Source organism: Athene noctua, chromosome 14, assembly GCF_965140245.1.
Source record: "Athene noctua chromosome 14, bAthNoc1.hap1.1, whole genome shotgun sequence".
Lineage (NCBI taxonomy): Eukaryota > Metazoa > Chordata > Aves > Strigiformes > Strigidae > Athene > Athene noctua.
In genome coordinates this window covers 10467861-10487621 of record NC_134050.1, presented here as the reverse complement: position 1 = coordinate 10487621, position 19761 = coordinate 10467861, and the positions used below count along the sequence as shown (strand labels likewise).

At 66.1% G+C, this 19761-nt stretch overlaps 2 protein-coding genes across 5 annotated transcripts; both read right to left on the bottom strand.

Annotated features, from left to right (window-relative positions):
- Positions 1–371: 371 nt before the first annotated feature.
- ANKRD13D (ankyrin repeat domain 13D) lies at positions 372–7868 on the bottom strand. Of its 2 annotated transcripts, XM_074918561.1 has the most exons (16): positions 7686–7868; positions 5742–5877; positions 5500–5624; positions 5173–5218; positions 4932–5075; positions 4466–4655; positions 4226–4292; positions 4067–4148; positions 3523–3584; positions 3282–3412; positions 2643–2800; positions 2479–2561; positions 2136–2140; positions 1604–1796; positions 1423–1502; positions 372–1190 (listed from the first exon to the last, which is right to left on the bottom strand). In XM_074918561.1, the coding sequence occupies exons 1-16, from the start codon at positions 7773–7775 to the stop codon at positions 950–952; spliced, it is 1833 nt and encodes a 610-aa protein (XP_074774662.1). In that variant the 5' UTR covers positions 7776–7868; the 3' UTR covers positions 372–949. The 2 variants fall into 2 exon arrangements, with proteins under 2 accessions (XP_074774662.1, XP_074774661.1); XM_074918560.1 differs by lacking the exon at positions 2136–2140 and having other exon boundaries at positions 1604–1767; positions 2430–2561.
- Positions 7869–8631: 763 nt separating this feature from the next.
- Positions 8632–18454, bottom strand: GRK2 (G protein-coupled receptor kinase 2). 3 transcript variants are annotated; one of them, XM_074918558.1, is made up of 21 exons: positions 18103–18454; positions 16349–16425; positions 15684–15757; positions 15289–15390; positions 14935–15009; positions 14396–14457; positions 14038–14089; positions 13573–13664; positions 13122–13221; positions 12924–13002; positions 12650–12780; positions 12195–12289; positions 12004–12111; positions 11849–11915; positions 11389–11489; positions 11225–11291; positions 11044–11139; positions 10784–10946; positions 10540–10676; positions 10303–10413; positions 8632–9703 (listed from the first exon to the last, which is right to left on the bottom strand). In XM_074918558.1, the coding sequence occupies exons 1-21, from the start codon at positions 18213–18215 to the stop codon at positions 9542–9544; spliced, it is 2064 nt and encodes a 687-aa protein (XP_074774659.1). In that variant the 5' UTR covers positions 18216–18454; the 3' UTR covers positions 8632–9541. The 3 variants fall into 3 exon arrangements, with proteins under 3 accessions (XP_074774659.1, XP_074774658.1, XP_074774660.1); XM_074918557.1 differs by having other exon boundaries at positions 8633–9703; positions 10303–10416; positions 18103–18452; XM_074918559.1 differs by lacking the exon at positions 16349–16425 and having other exon boundaries at positions 8634–9703; positions 10303–10416; positions 18103–18212.
- Positions 18455–19761: the final 1307 nt, after the last annotated feature.

Sequence of the window (19761 nt, the reverse complement as noted above, 5' to 3'; positions counted from 1 at the left end):
CCACCCCGGGAGCGGGGTACCCCAGACCAGACCCCCGCTGCCCTGGGCCCCCCTCCCCGAGCCCCTTGTCACACCGTGGCTCAGCAGAGGGACCCCAGCCAAGCCCCCCCTCCCCGGGCGGGGGTCTCCCCAAGGAGGATAAATTAAATAAATTAAACTCAGGGGAGGGAATGGGGGCACAAGGCCAAATTATGGGGGGGGGGGTGTTGAAGGGGAGGGATCTGACCAGTGCCACCCACACGGTTGCTGGCTCCGCCCCTTCACCTGGGTCCCACCCCCTTTTTAAGGCTCCACCCCTTCCCCAGGCTCCACCCCCTGGGCCACCCCCCAGGCACAGTCCGCACACACCACATATATATATATATGTATATGTATATGTACATACAGCCGGGGCCCCCCGGCCCCCCCACTGCCACCGAGGGATGAGGCCTGGGGGTCCCTGCCTGGCCTCACGGTCCCCAAAGTGGGGTGTCTTCAAAGAGGGGTCAACCGTGTCTCACGGGGCCCCCTGGGTCCGTCCTGCCCCCCATGGGGTCAATGTACAACACTGAAGAGGAAGAGGGGGAGTCCCTGGGATGGGGGGGGTCCTTGGGGATAGGGCGGGTCCCTGGGGTGGCGGGGTCCCCAGATCAGGGTCCCTGGGCTGAGGTTGGAACCTGGTGGGAGGGGAGCCCTAGATTGGGGGTCCCGGGGGTAGGAGGATCCCTGGATCAATTCCCCCCTGTGTGGGGGCTGTGCCCACATCAGGGGGGTCCCTGGCACGGGGGTGTCACCCCGGCACCGGCTGGTCCCCAGGCAGGGCTATGCCCGATTTGGGGTGTCCCAGTGCGTGGATGGTGCCCACGCCGAGCTGTCCCCGTGCGAGGCGGTGCCGTCAGGGGGGGGTGTCCCTGTCCCCCCCCAACTCCACGCGGGGGACATCCGTGTCCCCGTGCGGATCTCCCCGCCGCTACTTGTCGGTGAGGGAGAGGCGCAGGATGCGCTGAAGCTCCTCGTCTTCCTCGCGCCGGCGTCGCTCCCGCTCCTCCTGCTCCCGCTCCGAGAGCGCCATGGCCAACCGCAGCTGCTCCGCGAAGCTGCCGTAACCGGGGGGTGCGGGGGGGCTGCCGCCGCCCGCCCCGGGCGGTGTCCCGGCAGGGGGGGGGTCAGCGCTGGGGCCGGCCTGCAGCAGCATGCTCTCCTGCAGGGCCCTGTGGGGAGAGGCGATGTGGCCACGCCCCCTTCGTGTAAACCACACCCACACCCACCAGGAAACCACACCTCCAACCCAGGAAGCCCCTCCCCTTTAGGCCACACCCCAAGGCTCCTCCTCCCTGCCCCACCCTGACACCTTGAAGGCCCCTCCCCTCCTGCCTCTGCTGCTCCCCAGATGGGGTGGGTGGGGCATGCACATGCCACGCCCCCAAGTGGGCAGGGCCTCACCGTTCCAGCTGAAGCTCCTCGTCGTAAGGGGGCGGGTCAGTGCCGGGGCGGGTGTTGGTCAGCGCCTCCCAAATGGTCACCTGAGGAGGGGGGAGGGATTAAGGGGCGTGGCCTTCAGCTGGAGGGCGTGGCTTATCCCACCGCAGGCGTGGTCATCCCTGGCATAGGGGCGTGGCCTCACCTGGTCAGTCTCTGTGCCGGCGTCGAGCAGGCTCTGCTGGATGGCGAACTGGAGCAGGTCGTCGTCCTCGTCCCGCAGGGGCTCGCTGCGCCCCGCGCCCAGCACCGTGTACCCCGCCGGCACCTCGAACACCCCCGCCTCCACCTCGCACGGGAAGGGCCAGCCTGCCGCACCACCGAGACGTTGGGGTGCCCTGTGAGCACCCTGCAGCATCCCACAGCACCCCACTCTGTCCCACGGCACCCCACAGCACCCCACGGTGTCCCACGGTGTCCCACGGCACCCCCAGCTTCCCACAGTGTCCCACGACACCCCACGGCACCCCATGCTGTCCCACAGCATCTCACAGCACCCCAAGGCACCCCGTGGCATCCCAGAGCATCCTGCACCCATGGCACCCACGGTGTCCCACAGCACCTCATGGCACCCCATGGCATCCCACAGCACCCCATGGTGTCCCACAGCACCCCGCAGCATCCCACAGCACCCCATGGCACCTTTCAGCGCCCCACGGAACCCTGTGGCACCCCACGGTATCTCAGAGCACCCCTCGGCATCTCACAGCAACCCGTGGCACCCCACACCCACAGGCTCCCTATGCGCCTGAGCACCCTTAGCACCCTGCACCCCACGGCCATGCCACCCCGTGTCCAGAGGGCCCACAGGCCCTGACACTCCCCAGCCCAGGGATCCCCCTCAGCACCCAGCACCCACAGTCACCACCCCTGGCATGACCCCTACCCCCACACAGATCCCCAGGGCACCCCCCCATCCCACATGTACCCCCTCCAGGCCCCCCCCCCGCCCTAGCTTCCCCCAGGCTCACCTCTGGGGCCAGTGGGCTGGGCACCGGGGGGCTGGGGGGGGGCGCACACCCGCACGGAGCCCAGCGGCTGGTCGCACCCGCAGAGGTTGCTGAAGGTGATGCGGGCGTTGAGCACGTGGAAGAGGGGGATCTCTGGGGGTACAGGGGTCAGTGGCCCCGCCCAGAGATAAGCCTCACCCCCCCTGCCCTCACTCCCCTGGCCCCCCTCCTCACCGATCTTGACCGGGAAGCCGGGGGGCAGTTTGAGGGTGATGAAGTCGCGCAGTTTGGCGAAGTGGGCGTTGGAGATGGCCATGAGGTCGATGATGGGCGTCACCTGCTCCGCCAGCGACAGCGGGTGCTGCTCGCACAGCCACAGCGTCGCCTTGAACCTGCCCGGGCACTGGCGTCGGCACGGGAACCCCGCCCCTGCCGCGGCCCCTGGACCCTGTCACCACCCCCGTGGGGCCTGACAACCAGTGCAGCGTCCTTGGGACCGTTACCCCCCCGTGTGTCCTGACACCCCAGGGCCATGTCCCTGGGACCCCACCACCTCCCTCGTGGCTCCTGACACCCAGGGCCACGTCGCCCAGGACCCTGTCACCTCCCCTGTGGCTCCTGACACCAACTGCTACGTCCTCCAGGACTTTGTCACCTCCCTTGTGGCTCCTGACACCCCAGTGCCACGTCCCCTGGGACCCCATCACCTCCCCTGTGGCTCCTGACACCCCTCTACCACATCCCAGTGGACCATGTCACCACCCCCAGTCCTCCTGCCACCCCGGTGCCATGTCACCAAACTGCACCCATTCCCTGTCACCCCAGTGCCACGTCCCCTGGGGCCCCCATGTCACCCCGTGGCGGTGACCTCACCTCTGCACCTTACTGGACATCTCGATGGGGCGCCCGATGTTGCGGGTCTCCAGGTCGAAGTGGGGGTCGAAATACTCCTCGGGGGTGATGGCCGTGGGGTTGGTGGGGCTGGCGGCCTGCAGCACGGGCGCCTGCGGTGACACCGCCACCACTCAGTCCGGGCACCTGGGGGGCCCCCCCCCAGAACTGGGGGGTGCGCCCCAACCCCTCTTGGGGAACCCTCCCCACCCCAACCGCTCACCCCGTTGTGGGTGCTGTGCTGCTGTGCGATGCCCAGGAAGGAGTGGAAGGGGGTCTTGGAGCCTGGGTGGGGAGAGAGGGGGGTGCAGGGGTGCAGGGTGGGCAGGGGGGCACGGCACCCCCACATCTGCCCGGGCTGGCAGGAGTCACGCCCCACACAATGACCCACTCCTGACAGGTCACAGCCAGCACCCACAGGGTCCCACGCCTGATGGGTGACACCCCACACGCTGTCCCACACCCAGTAGGTGACACCCAGCACCCATAGTGCCCCACGCCTGATGGGTGACACCCCACACGCTGTCCCACACCCAAGGGGGGACACCCAGCACTCGCAGTGCCCCACACCCGACGGGTGACACCCAGCACCCACACCACCCACAGTGCCCCACGCCTGATGGGTGACACCCCACACACTGTCTCACGCCTGACACATATCCCACCCAAGTAGGGGGTGGACCTTGCACTAGGGGGCGGGCCTTGCACCAGGAGGGGGTGTGTCCCAGCTGTGAGCGGGTTCCCTGATTGGCTGACGGGGCTGTCACCTTTGCTACGTGACTTGTCCTGGTCCGAGAGATGCTCTGTCCGCGTCTTGGTGACCAGCTCCACGTTGCTGGCGCTGTACACCTGCGGGGGGACACAGGATGAGCCCCGCCAGGCACTGGGGGGTACCCCCTTTCTCCCCCAACCCCGACTGTGCCCACCTTGGCCTCGTAGCCGCTGACCACCTCCATCTTCTCCGAGCGCCAACCCCAGATCCCCGACTTGTTCCTGGGGAGGGGAAGGTGTCAGCCCCCGCTCACCCTCTTGCACAAGAGTTTCCTTCCCCTTCACCCACATCCGAGCCCTCGCACGGCCCCTTCCCGCAAGGCACCACCCCACACCTTTCCCCATACTGGGGTCCACCACATGCCCCCCCTCACCCTCCCAGGGTGTCAACCCACCTCTCGAAAGCAATGTTCCTGGTGTCGAGGTGCGTGGAGACGATGGGGGACGTCAACCGCCCGGCCACGTGCTCCTCCGAGGGCTGCATGGCCGCCAGCAGCAGGTCGGGCTCGTGCAAGGCCAAGGCCAACGTCTCGGTGTAAACCACCTGCTTGTCGTGGTCCACCTCCATCACCACCGCCCCCTCGTCTGTGCACGGGGACACAGGTCACCCCGCCACCCGTGTCTACCCCAACACCCCCAAGCTTGGGGGTCGCTTCATTTTAGGGATATTTGGGGGGTGTTGGTGGGGAATCGGGGGTCCCTACAGAGGACTGAGGTCGCTGGTACGTGTGAGCGCTGCTGGAAGGGGGAACTGAGGCCCCCATAGGGGATTTGGGGTCTGTATGGGGGTTACTTATGACACACAGGGTCTGGGGGGTCTCTGAGGGGGTCTGGGGGTGTCCTGCAGGAGCTGGAACCGACCTTCCCCCTTGAAGATGTAGCTGCGGCGGCCGCGCTGCCACGTCATGTGCTCGAAGCCCAGCAGCGTGGTGTCAACCCGCAGGCTCTCGCCCCGCTTCCAGACACGATAAACGTCGCTGGGACACACCTTGGAGACCAGGGGCACTGCGGGCCCCCCCACCCCATCAGGTGGAGTGTGGTGGACACACACACACACACACACACACACCCCACCCCACTCCGGCCCCTCGGCCCTGCTCACCCCAGCTGGTGAACTCCCACTTCATCTCCACGTAGAAGTCGGATGCCTGGAAGAGATGAGGGGGTCACAGAGAAGATGGGGGACATGGAGGGGTGGGCTGGAGGAGTCGGGGGGGGCCCTGCTGGGGTCACTGGGGAAGATGGGGAGTCTTGGGTGTCCCCACTTGGGTCATGGGAGACTTGGGAGAGCAGAGTCTAGGGTGGGGGCCTGGCAGGATAAGCAGGGGGTCACTGGGGGAAGAATGGACGAGACGGGGGTCCTGGGGAGACTTGGGGTGTCCGTTTGCCCCCCCTAGCCCTCAGCCTGGTGGGACCCCAGTGGACGTACCCGTCGCAGTTTGCTGAGCAGCTCAGGGATGCCGGCGAGCCGCCGCGTCGCCCGCTGGTAATCGCGGTACTGGAGCACCAGTTGCACCATCTCGGGGTCCCCCGTGCTCACCGCCTCCTGCAGCACTGGGGCGCGGGGGTACCGTCACCCGGGGCCGCCGCCAGCGCCCCGCACCCTCCGTGACGGTGTCCCCAGGCCGCTTGGCAGCGGTGGCGAGGGGCCGCCGGCCGTGCCCCGCGTACCCGTCCAGCCGTTGGCGTTCTCCCGGCCCACGTTGGCGTTGTGCCGCAGCAGCACCCGCACCGACTCCAGGTGCCCCAGGGACACGGCCAGCTCCAGCGGGGTCCGGCCGCGGGGGTCCGGCAGCTCCACATCGTGCTGCGTGGGCAGACAGGGTCACTGCCACCAGCCTGGCATGTCCCCAAACCCCCCGAACCCTCCCAGTACACCCCCAACATCGTTCTGCCACAGCCCCAGGCCCTGTCCTGGCACCCCAGTGCTGGTCCCCAGCACCCCAGGATGTCCGTGTCCCCGGCCAGTGCCCCCCCGTCCTCCCATCACCGCATCCTCCCCGCTCCCAAGGCCCAGTGTCCCCTGTCCCCCCGTGTCCCCAGTCCCCCTACCCCTCCAGGTCTCAAGTCCTCCTGCCCCCCAGTCACGTGGTCCCCACAACCCCAACACTCCCTGTCCCCTCGGTACCCTGTCCCAGTGCCACCAGCCCCTCCCCAGTGCTCCCGGTGCTCTCAATTTCCCAGTCACCCACTTCTCCCAGTGTTCCAGTGCCCCCAATCTCCCTGTACCTCCAGTGCTCCTATCCCAGTGCTTGCCGAACCCCAAGTCCCCCCAGTGCTCCCAGTTGCTTGCAGTTCCCTGGTGCTACAGTCCCCAGTGCTCCCAGTCCCCCAGTCTCTCCCATGTGTCCCTAGTCCCCCTCAGTGCCACTGGTCTCCCCAGTGCTCCCATTTCCCCAGTCCCCCGTGCTCCCAGTCCCCCCCAGTGCTCCCAGTCCCCTGTACCCCCAGTCCCCTCCCAGTGCTCACATTCCCTCAGTCCCCTGTACTCCCAGTTCCCCCCAGTGTTCCCAGTCCCTTCATTCCCTATGCCCACAGTCCCCCCCACCCCGTGCCCACAGTCCTCCCCCGTGCCCCCAGTCCCCTGTACTCCCAGTCCCCCCCAGTGCTCCCAGTCCCCTCATTCCCTATGCTCACAGACCCTGTACCCCCAGTCCCCTCCCAGTGCTCCCATTTCCCCAGTCCCCTGTACTCCCAGTCCCCCCCAGTGCTCCCAGTTCCCTCATTCCCTATGCTCACAGTCCCCATGCCCCCAGTCCCCCCAATGCTCCCAGTTCCCTCATTCCCTATGCTCACAGTCCCCATGCCCCCAGTCCCCCCCAGTGCTCCCAGTTCCCTCATTCCCTATGCTCACAGACCCTGTACCCCCAGTCCCCTCCCAGTGCTCACATTCCCTCAGTCCCCTGTACTCCCAGTCCCCTCCAGTGCTCCCAGTCCCCTCACTCCCTATGCCCACAGTCCCCCGTGCACACAGTCCCCCCCAGTGCTCCCAGTCCCCTGTACCCCCAGTCCCCTCTCAGTGCTCCCATTTCCCCAGTCCCCTGTACTTCCAGTCCCCGCCAGTGCTCCCAGTTCCCTCATTCCCTATGCTCACAGACCCCATGCCCCCAGTGCTCCCAGTCCCCTCATTCCCTATGCTCACAGACCCTGTACCCCCAGTCCCCTCCCAGTGCTCCCATTTCCCCAGTCCCCTGTACTCCCAGTCCCCCCCAGTGCTCCCAGTTCCCTCATTCCCTATGCTCACAGTCCCTGTGCCCCCAGTCCCCTCCCAGTGCTCACATTCTCCCAGTCCCCTGTACCCCCAGTCCCCTCCCAGTGCTCTCATTCCCTCAGCCCCCTGTACTCCCAGTCCCCCCCAGTGCTCCCAGTCCCCTCACTCCCTATGCCCCCAGTCCCCGTGCCCCCAGTCCCCCCCAGTGCTCCCAGTCTCTCACTCCCCTGTTCCCCCACTCCCCCCCAGTCCTCCCAGCACTCCCAGTCCCCCACTCCCCCCGCCTTTCCCGGTGCCCCCGCCACCCCTCACCTCTCAGTCCCCGCTCCTCCCCGCACCCCCCCCGCCCTCCCCGCCGGCGGATGCGGGGCTCGGTGCCGGTCCGCCGGTGCCCCCGCGCCCACCGTGCCGGTGCGCAGGGCGCTGTCCAGCGCCTGGTGCCGGTTGTGCCAGACGAGCCGGTGCAGCGGGAAGGTGTCGGTGGGACGGGCCATCCCGTCACCATGTCCCCCGGGAGAGCGGGGGGGCTGGGGGGAGGAGGGGGGAAAGGGGGGCGGGGGAGAGAAGAGGGGGGGTGGGACACACGGCGGCGGGCGGCGCGGGCGGACGGGCCGCAGCGCCGGGGCCTGCCCGCAAATGGCTGCGCGGGGGCGGCGGCGCAGCGCGGCGGCGCGGGGCGGGGCCGGACCGGGCACGGCGGGAGGGGGAAGGGGACACACACCCCCCCCGGGCACCGGAACCGGGAGAAGAGGGGACGGAGCGGGTGGCGGTGCACCGCGACGTCCTGCAGCGAGCAACCCCGCGCCGAGGAGCCGTCCCGCCCCGCTCCGGGGTCGGTACCGGGGGCTGCGCCCGCACCCCCCCTCCGCGGTATCTCCGCGACTCCCCCCTTTCGTGCCCCGGGAACCACCAGGCGGCCGGTCCCGTCCCGCCCCCGGCGTGTGTGTGTGTGTGTGTGTGTGTGTGTGTGTGTGTGTGTTGGGGGGGGCAGTTGTTGATTTCGAGGCACAGCCCTCATATCAGACACCGGAGAATCCCCCCGCCCCGCGGCTCCGGGAATCAGCGCCCCGCCAGCGCCTCACCCCGCGGGCAGGAGGGGGGTGTGGGGGGGGCGGTGCAGCAGGAAAGGTGCTGCCTGTACGACCCCGCACCAAGGGGACAGCGCAGCGGCAGGGGGGACCCGACCCCCCCGTTCCCCCCCAGAGCCCCCCTGCACCCCAGTACGCCCCCAAAGGGCAGGGGGGGACGAGACACACCCCACAACTCTGGGGTAGCCTGAGGGGGTGGGGGACACCCCTGTCACCCCTCACAATGAGGTGAAGCCAGACGGTGTTTTTCCAGATTTTTATTATAAAAACTTTTTTTTTAAATGTTTTGTTGTTTTTTTTTTTTTTCTCTTTTTCCTCCATTCTCACGTCTCTGCTCATTAAAATCTCATTCACCAGCAGCCCCGGCCCTGCCCGGTGCCCCCCCAGTGCCCCCTGAGCAGCCCGACCCGAGACCAATATTTACAGATGCTGCCTGGGGGGGGCTGGGGGACACCCACCATGGGGGTGATTTGGGGGGGGGATGTGGGGTGTCCCCCAGCTGCTGCCTCCTCCCAGCCCCCCCCTCTCCTCCCCATGACACCCAAACTGGGGATGGCAGGGGCAGAGCTGGGGGGGGGGGGGCAGGCGGAGGGGACCCATGGCACAGTATTTACAGGGGGGGGCCCCCCCCGGGGACACACACAGACACACACACTCACCCACAGTCACACACGCACACACCGAGGAGTTGGCACCCACAGGAGGGGCACGGCAGAGCCGGGGGGGTGAGGGGGGGCACACCGGCTCATGGAAAGAGAAGCAGGGGGGGACACAAAGGCTACAGGTGAGACGAGTTGGCCAGTTCCCTGCCCGGCCGCCAAGCTGGGCACCCACTTGCCCCATTTTGGCACACACAGCGGTGGCGAAGCTGGGGGCGGGGTGAGGGGGGGCAAGGAGAGGACTGGGGGGGCGCGGGGGCTGCCTTCATCTTAGCCGGAGAGTTTGTAGAGGATTTTGGGGTGGGAAACACACACAGGCTGGGGAGAGGTGCTGAGCCGCACCGCGTCCCCCCCCAGCGCCAGCCCCGCGCCCGGCGGGTGACACCGGGTGTCCTCCAACACCTGGTGTGGGGGTGACAGAAAGGAGCAGGGGTGGGGTGCGGGGGGGCACGCGGGAACCCAACCCAATAAATTAGAGGCGCGGGGAGGAGGGTAAAGGAGGAGAAGGGGGGGTCAGAGGCCGTTGGCGGAGCGCTGGACGAACGGCACTTTGCTGAGCTCCACCACGGGCGAGCGGGGCTTGTTCTGCATCCGCGGGACCCGCTGCAGCAGCTGCTGCGCCTGGCGCTGGGCGTCCCGCAGCTCCTTCCGCCACTGCGCCAGCTCGGGGTCGCTCTGGGCAGGGCAGGGCAGGGCTTAGGATGGGGCTCCCCGGGGCACCCACAAAGGGGTACAGGGTGATTGGAGGGCTCCCCGGGGTGCTCAGGTGGGGTACAGGGTGATTGGAAGCTCCCTGGGGTGCCAGGGCTGGGTATGGGGTTGTTGAGGGGCTCTCTGGGCAGGGTACAGGGTGGTTGGGGGCTCCCTGGGGGGACAGGGCAGGGTAGGGGGTGGTCAGTGGCTCCCCAGGCAGGGAAGAGGGTGGTCAGGGGCTCCCCGGGGTGACAGGGCAGGGTAGGGGGTGGTCGAGGGGCTCCCCAGGGTGCTGAAGTACAGTACAGGGTGGTTGGGGGCTCCCTGGACAGGGCACAGGGTGGTCGGGGGACTCCCCTGGGGTGTCAGGGCCCTGGGGTGACCCCAAGCTTTCAGTATTTGTGTCCCGTGCTGGCTTGGTGGGTTAAATATAGAGGCCTAGTGGTGGCCAACAAGGTTTGGTGAGTGCCCAGCAGAAGCAACCAGCACCCAGGGAAGATGGCCAGTGAAGGGCAGGACAGGGCTAGCGAGCGCCAGGCAGGACTTGGCCCCTGCCCCCCCCGCGCCGGGGCAGCACTCACATCGCACTGCAGCACGAACTGCTTGCCGCCGCGGATGCGCAGCAGGATGCACTTGCGCTCCTTCACCTGTGTCTCCTCCACCGAGTCGATCTCCTCCATGGTGAGCAGGGACTGCTGGGGGGACAGGCTCAGCCCGGCGGCCTCATCCCAGGCCCCCCCAGATTCCCTTCTTGTACCCCTTGAGCACCGCACTGTCCCTGCGGCCCCCCCGCCCCAATCCCTCCACCACCACCTTACCGGCGACTCGCCCTCCCCGCGCCACTCGAGGCGGTTGGGGAAGAGGTAGAAATAACGGCGTTGCCACTGCGTCAGGAAGGGGTTGCCCAGCTTGGCCATGTAGCCGTGCATGATGCAGTCCTTGCCCATGGCGTACTCTGCGCCCGCCGCGCCGCGGAGAGGCAGGGTCAGCCCAGGGGGTTGTGAGGCGGGGAGAGGGGTGGGGTGGGGGGGATGGAGGAGGGGTAATGCAGCCCCCACTCACCCTCCTCGTGGCCCAGCTGCTTGTTTTTGGCTTTCTTGCGAGCCTCCAGCTTGTCGGTGTCGGCGTTGACGGCTTCGAAGACGGTTTCTGTCACTTCTTGCTGCCACCGCTCCGAGATGGTGAGCGGGAAGTTGCGGTAGAGTTCCTGGTCACTCTCCAGCAGCTGGTGGGCAGCACCAGGTCACGGGTTTGAGGGGGTGAAGGGGGGGCTGCCCGCTGCTGCCCGCGCCCCCGCCGCGCTCAGCCCCTTCCTCCGTTACCTTGATCCCCTTCGTGTCCTCCTCGTCGAAGGAGCCGATGTCGAAGGCGTCGGCCGCGTTCACCTCGCCGCGGGGAGGGATGAGCGGCGGCGGGTACTGCAGGCAGGAGAGGGGGGGTTGGCGCGGGGCGGCTGCCCGGGGGTCCCCCTGCAGCCTTGCCCATGCGTCGCTTCCCTCTCACCTTCTGCAGGAAAACCATCTGCCAGTCCAGCCCCTTGAAGAAGGGCTCCTCCTTCACCTCCTGAGCCCTGGGGAGCGAGGTGGGGTGAGCGCTGCAGGCTCCCCGGGCAGCAAAGCTGGCGCCGGGTAGAGCAGCGGCGACCGCGGCCGCCCGCCGGGACTCACCCGCGCCCCATGCAGCCCAGGCGGCGGTTGACGTCTCGCTGCAGCAGCCCCTCGAGCAGGGAACGTAGCTCGGGGGAGAAGGAATCCGGCAGCTCGACGGCCTGCGGGAGAGGGAACAGTCCCGGGGTGAGCACACACGCATGCGCAGAGACACGAGCGCATCCATGTGTGTACCCACAGCCGTGAAAACACGCAGACACTGTAAACACACCCGTGTGTGTGTGTGAACACGCCCATGTGCGTGTTGTTCTGCACACGAGTGTACACACACACGTAGGGCACACACCAGGCACTGCTCACCTTCAGGGAGAGGCTGTTCCTGACCCCCACACCCCCTTCCTGTGCCCTCCAGGCCCCCCCGCCTGGTGCACAGCAGCACAGGGGTGCTCCCACCCTGCCCACGCCTGCTTCTACCCCCCTCAGGGCACACGGGGTGAAGGCCGGGGTGCCCCAAACTCACCATTGTGAGGGTCATACGGTCGATCTCGTGCTTGTCCTTAGTCTTGTGCTGCCGGAAGGGGCTGTGCCTGCGGGCATGAGGGGAGAGGGGACCTGAGAGCTGCCCACCCGTGCTTGCCAGTGCCCACCAGCACCCATCCGTGCCCACACGCTCACCCCCGGAGCAGTTTGAAGAGCATGCAGCCCAGCGAGAACCAGTCGGCGCTGCTGTCATACGCCACTCCCTTCTGCAGCACCTCTGGAGCCATGTACCCATGGGTGCCCCTGGGGGGAGAGGGCACAGAGGAGGGTGAGGGGCCATGCCAGGCAGGCGGGCAGGGCAGGCAGGGGTGCAGGCACACACTCACACACTGGCGTGGGGTTTCTTTTTGGAGAAATCACAAGCCAGGCCCAAGTCTGAGATGCGGACGTGGCCAAATTCGTCCAGAAGGATGTTTGCCGGCTGCCGAGACACCATGTCACCCCTGAACCCAAGCACTGCCCATGGGATTTGGGGGTGTTCACAGGATTGAGGCAACCGTGGGACCGAGAAGCACTGGTGGAGTCTGAGAGTGCCCCCCCCCGTCGAGGTCTCAGGATGCCCATGGGGTCCCATGGAGTTTTAGGGGTGCCCACAGGACCTGAGGGCGCTCTCTGGGTTTGGGGAGTGCCCACAGGGTTTGAGGGCTCCTGCAGGGTCTGTGACACCTGTGGGTGCCCACGGGGTCATGGCAGGGGCAGAGGGGGTTTTCTACAAGTCCCAGGATGCCAACAAGGTCTCCAAACACCTGCAGGGTGCGAGGGTGCCCATGGGGTCGGTCACCTTGAGGTCGCGGTACACCACGAAGCGGCTGTGCATGTGCTCCAGGCCCAGGATGATCTCGGCCGCGTAGAACCTCATCTCCACCTCCGAGAAGACGCCGTGCTGGGACAGGTGATAGTGCAGGTCCCCCCCTGCGACGACGGGGACCGGGTGTCACCCTGGCACCGCCCTCTGTGTCCCAGGGACAGTGCAGGCTGGCTGGGGGGGAATTTTGAGCCTGTGGCTTGGGCTAGCAGTGGCCCAGCGGCCAGGGATCAGCCCTGGGGCCTCTCACCGTTCATGAGGTCGAGGATGAAGCTGAGCTTGTCGGGGGTGTGGAAGGCGTACGACATGCAGACGATGAACGGGCAGTCCTGGCAGAAGAGGTGGTCACACGGTGCCAGCAATGGCCCAGGGACACCCTCCCTCGCTGTCCCCCTCCCCTGGCCCGTAAGCGGGGTGCCAGCCCCGCCCGGTGCCTGTGTCCTCTCACCCCGGTGCTGACGAGGGACAGCATGATGCGCTCGTTGAGGGCCAAGGTCTCACCCTGCTTCATCTTGATGCGTTTCTTGTCCAAGCACTTCATGGCGTACCTGGGGACAAAGAGTCCCCGCGGGGGGGGGCAATGCAGCTGGGCTCTGCCCACAGCCACAGTACCACGTCCCTCCCGTGCCACTGCTACGTCGCCACAGCCCTGCCCGCCAGCACCCACTGTCACATCACCGCCATCCAGCTACCACCCACGGGCCGTGACGTCCCTGTATCCTCCAGAGACCTGTAGCCATGGCGATACTTCCGCAACCCCCCTAACATCTGTTGTTGCGGCAACACCGCTGCAGAGGCCCTCGGGACCACCACCACAGCCCCAGTGACACCCTCCCCCATCGCAGGCAAATCCCTCTGTAGCCTCCCCCTCCCCACCACAAGAGAGCATCCCCCATTACATTTTGCCTGTATCTGCTTTCCGGCAGCCATAGACCTCCCCAAAACCGCCACGGCCGATGATTCGGTGAACGCTGAAGTCATTCATGGTAAGCTGGAGGGGGTGAGAAGGAGGTGGGGGTGAGTCTGGATACCTGAGCCCCGCAGCACCCACCCTGCACCAAGAGTGTGTCCGTGGTTTGGGTGTGGGATCCCACACCCTGCCTCAGTTTCCCCGGGTGAGGAACACGGAGGCTGCTCCTCACGTCCCCGTGAGCGTGGAAGAGCCACGTGTGAGTGAGTGAAAGCCTGGGGGGTGTGTAAGGGTGCCCCTGAGGGGTGTTTGACTGAGGGTGCTTGTCCAAGGGTACCCACACCGGCCCTAAGGAGCCCCGGGGCAGCAGCCCTTGTCACTGCACCCACGTCCCCCTCCCTGGAAGTGCCCAGAGGTGCCTGGGGTGCCCCAAGGCGCAGGGGTCCCTGCTCACATGGATGTTCAGCTCCACGTTCTTCCACTGGCAGAACCGTGTGAACTTGTCACTGCAATGAAGCACAGAGAGGGGAAGAGTGGAGACCCTGGAAAGCCCCGCCCAAGATGCACCTCATGGCAGAAGGACCCCTTGGATTTGTCTGGAGACAGGCAGCACCCCCGGGGACCCCCGGCTGGGAACAGAGACCCCGGGTCAGAGCTGAGGATGAGAAGAGTCCCCCAAGTCCCTGCTCTGGGGACAGACACTCCTGGAGCTCCTATCTAGGAGGGGCCCCTGGCCCCTCTCTGGGCGGGGAGACCCTGGTCCCTGCTGGGATGGGACACCCTGATCCGTGTGGGACTTTCCTCCGTCTCACCTCTCGATGAATTTCTGGAAGATTCCCCCACGCAGGTTCTGGCAGATCTCCTCAATGTAAGGCTGGGGGGGACACACAGGGCTCAGCACTGGGTCTCCAGTGCCACCCAGGTCACCTGAACCCCTCAGGTCCCATCGTGACATGAGGTCTCCTCCATCCCTGGGATTTCCCATATCCCACTGCCACCCTGACACTGCCAGGCCCCTGGGGATGCTTCTGCCAACCAGGGTCACCTGAGTCTCTGGGGACTCCAACGTCACCACCCCTGGGGACTCTGTTGTCACCCTGGGTCACCTCTAGGTCCAGGGTCTCAATCACCACCCTCTGAGGACCCTCCCCGTTAGGCCTCAGTCTCCTGACTACCACCCCATGGGCACCACCAGCAATCCCCCTCACTCCCAACCTGATGGGGACACCCCCCCCCCCCCCAACCTTTGAGGCCCCTTGTCACCACCAGTCCCCAGCCCCCCACTGTAAGGATTAACCCTCCGAGTACCAGAGGTGGCAGGGACCCCCTCTCTGTCCCGGGTGATGCCCACCTGGAAGAGGTCTGGGGGCACCTGCTTCTTGCTCAGGCGGCTCTGGACATGCTCTGTGGCACTCTTAGAGAAGGGCTGTGAGGCAAGATGGGACCATGTCACCCTGGGCAGAAGAGGGAAAGGCAACCCCCCCAGGGGCCAGGAAGGGCTGTGCAAGTTGGGGAACCCACGGAGGAACCCCCATCTGTAGGGCTGTGGCTCCCAAGAATAGTCCACAGTGGTTTTGGAGCTCCCTCTGAAGATGTCAGTGGCTCGGGACAGTGGGTACACCGCTCCCACCCGTTTTGGGGACACCACCCTGCTACGTCACCCCGCTGTAGTGCCAGCACAGCGCCCACACAGTGCAGCACTCACGTGGGAGCAGGCCAGCAGCTCCTTCATGATGTAATGGTCAAAGATGTGGCGGCTCCGGGCAGTTCGTTCCTCCTCTGAATCCAGCTTCTCGTACTTCTTGATCTGCCAAGGGCACAGCTCCCGTGGCACAGGGGCACAGCCCAGGGATAAGCAGCCCCCAAGACTTGGTACATTGGGAACCACAGCTCCAGCCCCTCTGGGTACCACGTCCCATGAGCACTGGACGGTTATCACCTCCCCTGGATACCCAGGGCACCACCTCCCAACCCCCTGGGAACCCTGGGGTACTCTGCATGCTCTTGGTACCACGTCTGGGGGTCCTGTAGGTAACAAATCCCACCACCAACACTCCTCACGACCATGGGGATCTGTCCAGATGGATGCCCCCATCTCACCTCCTCGTAAAACTCCATCAAGGGTTTGGCCTCCTCTGCCTGGTTAAAGGCGAAGTCTCGGAAGAGCAGGTACCCTGGCAGGGACAGAGCCATGGTGTGAGAGATGCCAGTCCCACAGCCCAAGCCAAAGGCCACTGGGGTGTCACCTGTCCCCACAGCCACCCCCATGCCAGGCGAGGGGAAGGGGAAGTGCCAAGTTGGGGACCGACCAGGGTTTGGCAAGGTGACGCAGTGAGGCGAGGACAGCAGCTGGCACAGGGAGGAGCAGCGCAGCGCTGGAGGGCACCGTGGGGCAGCAGTGCAGTGGGGGAGCAACGGGGCAGGGACAGAGGCGGGCACCGCAGAGGGAGCAGGCCGCCGTGAGGCGGACGTGCCCGGAAACCGCCAGAGGCGGCGGGAGGAAGTGAGAGGCGCTTCCTGCCCCGGCTGGTTAACGCTGGCGCTGGGGGAAGTGACGGGGCGGGGGACGTGGGGTGGGGGGATGTGGCGCAGGGGGTTGTGTCACGCAGCCCCCCTCAACCCTGGCACTGCTGCTCAGCCCCACAGCCCCCTTGCTCCCTCCAGGCCATGCCAGCGGCAGAAGGGAATGTCCAGTGCCACGGCCCCCCCGCACTTGCCCAGGGACACACTGAGTGTCCCTGTATTTGTGGGTGCCCCCAGCTCACCGATCTTCTGCGCGAAGATCTTGTCGAACGTCACTTCTCCCCGGTCCTCCAGGTACTTCTGCATGACGCTGCGGATGCTGGGGAGACGTTGGAGGGGCTCAGCGCCCCACCTGCCCTCCCCCCAGACCCCCTAACTGGCACCCCAGCTGCCCCCCATGCCCCTTCTCTCCTGCTCCTCCTGTGTCCCTGTGGTACCCCAAACCCTGTTGCTGTGTGCCTCCTCCCACCTGGTCTGCGTACCCCCCAAAAGTGTGACACGTTGCTGGGTGCCACTAAGGGTCAGGCACAGGGTGCGCCAGGCACTGGGGTCCACGAGGACCCCCCAGAAAATCCTCCCTGGTGCCTGGCAAGGCACAGGAGGGCAGACTGTGGCCACATGCCTGAGTCCCCTCCTGCTCCCTGGGGAGGAGTGGGGCAGCGTGTGCCCATGCATGCAAGGCTGTGCATGTGTGCCAGGAGCGCAGGACCCAGGCTGGGCTGCGGGTGTTGCGTCAGGGCTGCATGGGGCTGTGGGTCACCCACAGCATGCTGCTGCGTGCCACGCTGCGCTGTGTGTGCGCGCCAGGCTGGGCGTGCAAAGGGAAGTTGTGAAGTTGGGTGTGTGGGCAGAAGGGGGTGTGTGCATGAGAGCGACACAGGCGCGGGGGCAGCGGGGAGCAACACAAGTTAGTGTGTGTCTGTGTGTGTGTGCAGAGAGGCCACAGGTCCTGTGTGTGCCAGCTGAACACTTGCACATGTGAGATATACACGGGGTGTACACAGGTGTGTGCATGCAGCCACCCCCCTGCACTCTGCACATGGAATCCCAGAATCATCTGGGCTGGAAAAGCCCTTGAAGCTCCTCCAGTCCCACCATGAACCTCACCCTGACCGTTCCCAACTCCACCAGATCCCTCAGCGCTGGGTCAACCCGACTCTTCAACCCCTCCAGGGATGGGGACTCCCCCCTGCCCTGGGCAGCCCATTCCAACGCCCAACAGCCCCTTCTGCACAGAAATCCTTCCTCAGAGCCAGCCTGACCCTGCCCTGGGCAGCTTGAGGCCATTCCCTCTTGTCCTGGCGCTTGTTCCTTGGTTCAAGAGACTCATCCCCCCTCTCTGCACCCTCCTGTCAGGGAGCTGTAGAGGGCCAGGAGGTCTCCCCTCAGCCTCCTCTTCTCCAGACTAAACCCCCCCAGTTCCCCCAGCCGCTCCCCAGCAGACCTGTGCTCCAGACCCTGCACCAGCTCCGTTGCCCTTCTCTGGCCACGTGTGTGTGTGTGTGTGTGTGTGTGTACATACACAAGTGCGCGGCTGCAGGAGGGCACGGGAGTGGATGTGGGTGTGCCTGGCAGAGGAGGTGTGCACCGGGCTGGCGTGTGGGTGTACACAGGGTGCGACTGTAGGCTGGGCAGCGTGTGTGTCTGTGTGTGCACACCCAGGCGGGTGTGTGTGTGGGCCGGGTGCCCGTGCACACCTGTGGACACACGCGTACAGGGCGTAGTGTGTGTGTGTGTGTGTGTGTGTGTGCGCGCACAGGAGGTGGCTGTGCACACACAGCCGTGCCTGCCCGCGGCGGGGGAGCGGGGGTGTGTGTGTGTGTTGCCGTGCCGGGCTGAGCGGGAGGGCTGTGCCCGCTGCCGGGGCCGCGGTGGTCCTGCCTGGCCCTGGGAGACGGGGCCGGGCCGCGGCCGGGGAACCGGGCCCGCGCTGCGCCGGGACAAGGGGCAGCGGGGCAGGGCCGGGGCGGACGGACGGACGGGCACGGGGCCTCACCTGGGCTCGGGCAGGAGGATCCTCTTGCTGGCGCGGGCGGCGGGCGCGGCGCGGCTCTTCTCCATGGCCATCAGGTAGCTCACGTCCGCCAGCACCGCCTCCAGGTCCGCCATCTTGCACCGCGCCGCCGGCCCCGCCGGCCCCACCGCCCCACCGCCGCCGGACCGGACCCGGACGGACCCGGAACCGGAACCGGAACCGGGACCCGGAACCGGAACCGGGGGCGGTCCCCCCTTCCACCCGCCTCCCTCCCTCCCTCCCCGGGACGGGCCGTGCCCGGGGAGGCTCAGCGGCGGGGGGCCATGGCGGGCGGGGACGCCTCGGGGGAGCGCGGGGCCCTTCCGCGTGTCGCTGCGCGTGGCCGCGCGCGTGCCTGTGTGACCGGCGGCGCTGCCGCCGCGGGACGGCGCGGGGGCGGGGCCAAAGGGGGGCGGGGCCCGCCGCGCCGACGCTCCGCCCACATGGGCCGGGCCGGGACACCGGCGGGCGCGTGGGGGACACCGGGTGTGAGTGTGTGTGTGTGACACCGTGTGTGTGTGTGTGTGTGTGTGTGTGTGACACCGGGTCTGAGTGTGTGTGTGTGTGTGTGTGTGATACCGTGTGTGTGACACCGGGTCTGAGTGTGTGTGTGTGTGATACCGTGTGTGTGACACCGGGTCTGAGTGTGTGTGTGTGTGACACCGTGTGTGTGTGTGTGACACCGGGTCTGAGTGTGTGTGTGTGTGACACCGTGTGTGTGTGTGACACCGTGTCTGTGTGTGACCCCATGTGTGTGTGTGTGACACCATGTGTGTGTATGACACCGGATCTGTGTCTGTCTGTGTGTGACACCGTGTGTGTGTGTGTCTGTGCGTGACACTGTGTGTGTGACACCGTGTGTGTGACAGTGTGTGTGTGACACTGGGTCTGTGTGTGTGTCTGTGTGTGACACTGTGTGTGTGTGACACTGTGTGTATGTCTGTCTGTGCGTGACACTGTGTGTGTCTGTGTGTGACACCGTGTGTGTGTGTCTGTGCGTGACACTGTGTGTGTGACACCGTGTGTGTGACAGGGTGTGTGTGACACTGGGTCTGTGTGTGTGTGTGTCTGTGTGTGACACTGTGTGTATGTCTGTCTGTCTGTGCGTGACACTGTGTGTGTCTGTGTGTGACACCGTGTGTGTGTGTGTGTGACACCGGGTCTGTGTGTGACACCATGTGTGTGTGTATGACACCAGGTCTGAGTGTGTGTGTGTGACACCATGTGTGTGTGTGACACCAGGTCTGAGTGTGTGTGTGTGACACCATGTGTGTGTGTGACACCGTGTGTGTGTGACACCGTGTGTTTGTGACAGTGTGTGAATGTGTATGTGTTGTGACACTGTGTGTGACACTGTGTGTGACACTGTCTGTGGGACACTGTGTGGGAGTGGGACACTGTAGGTGTGACACCATGGGTGTGTGTGACAGTGCGTGACATTTGGGGTGTGACACTGAGTGTGACACCAGGTGTGTGACACTGGGTATGTGACACTCTGTGTGTGACGTGGGGTATGACACTACATGTGTGTGTGACACCATGTGTGTGTGACACCCTGGGTCTGTGTGACCCCGGGATTGACCCAGGCAACCCCTGGCCCTGCCTCACCCGTGGGGCAGGAGGTGATGGGGGATGCAGGGA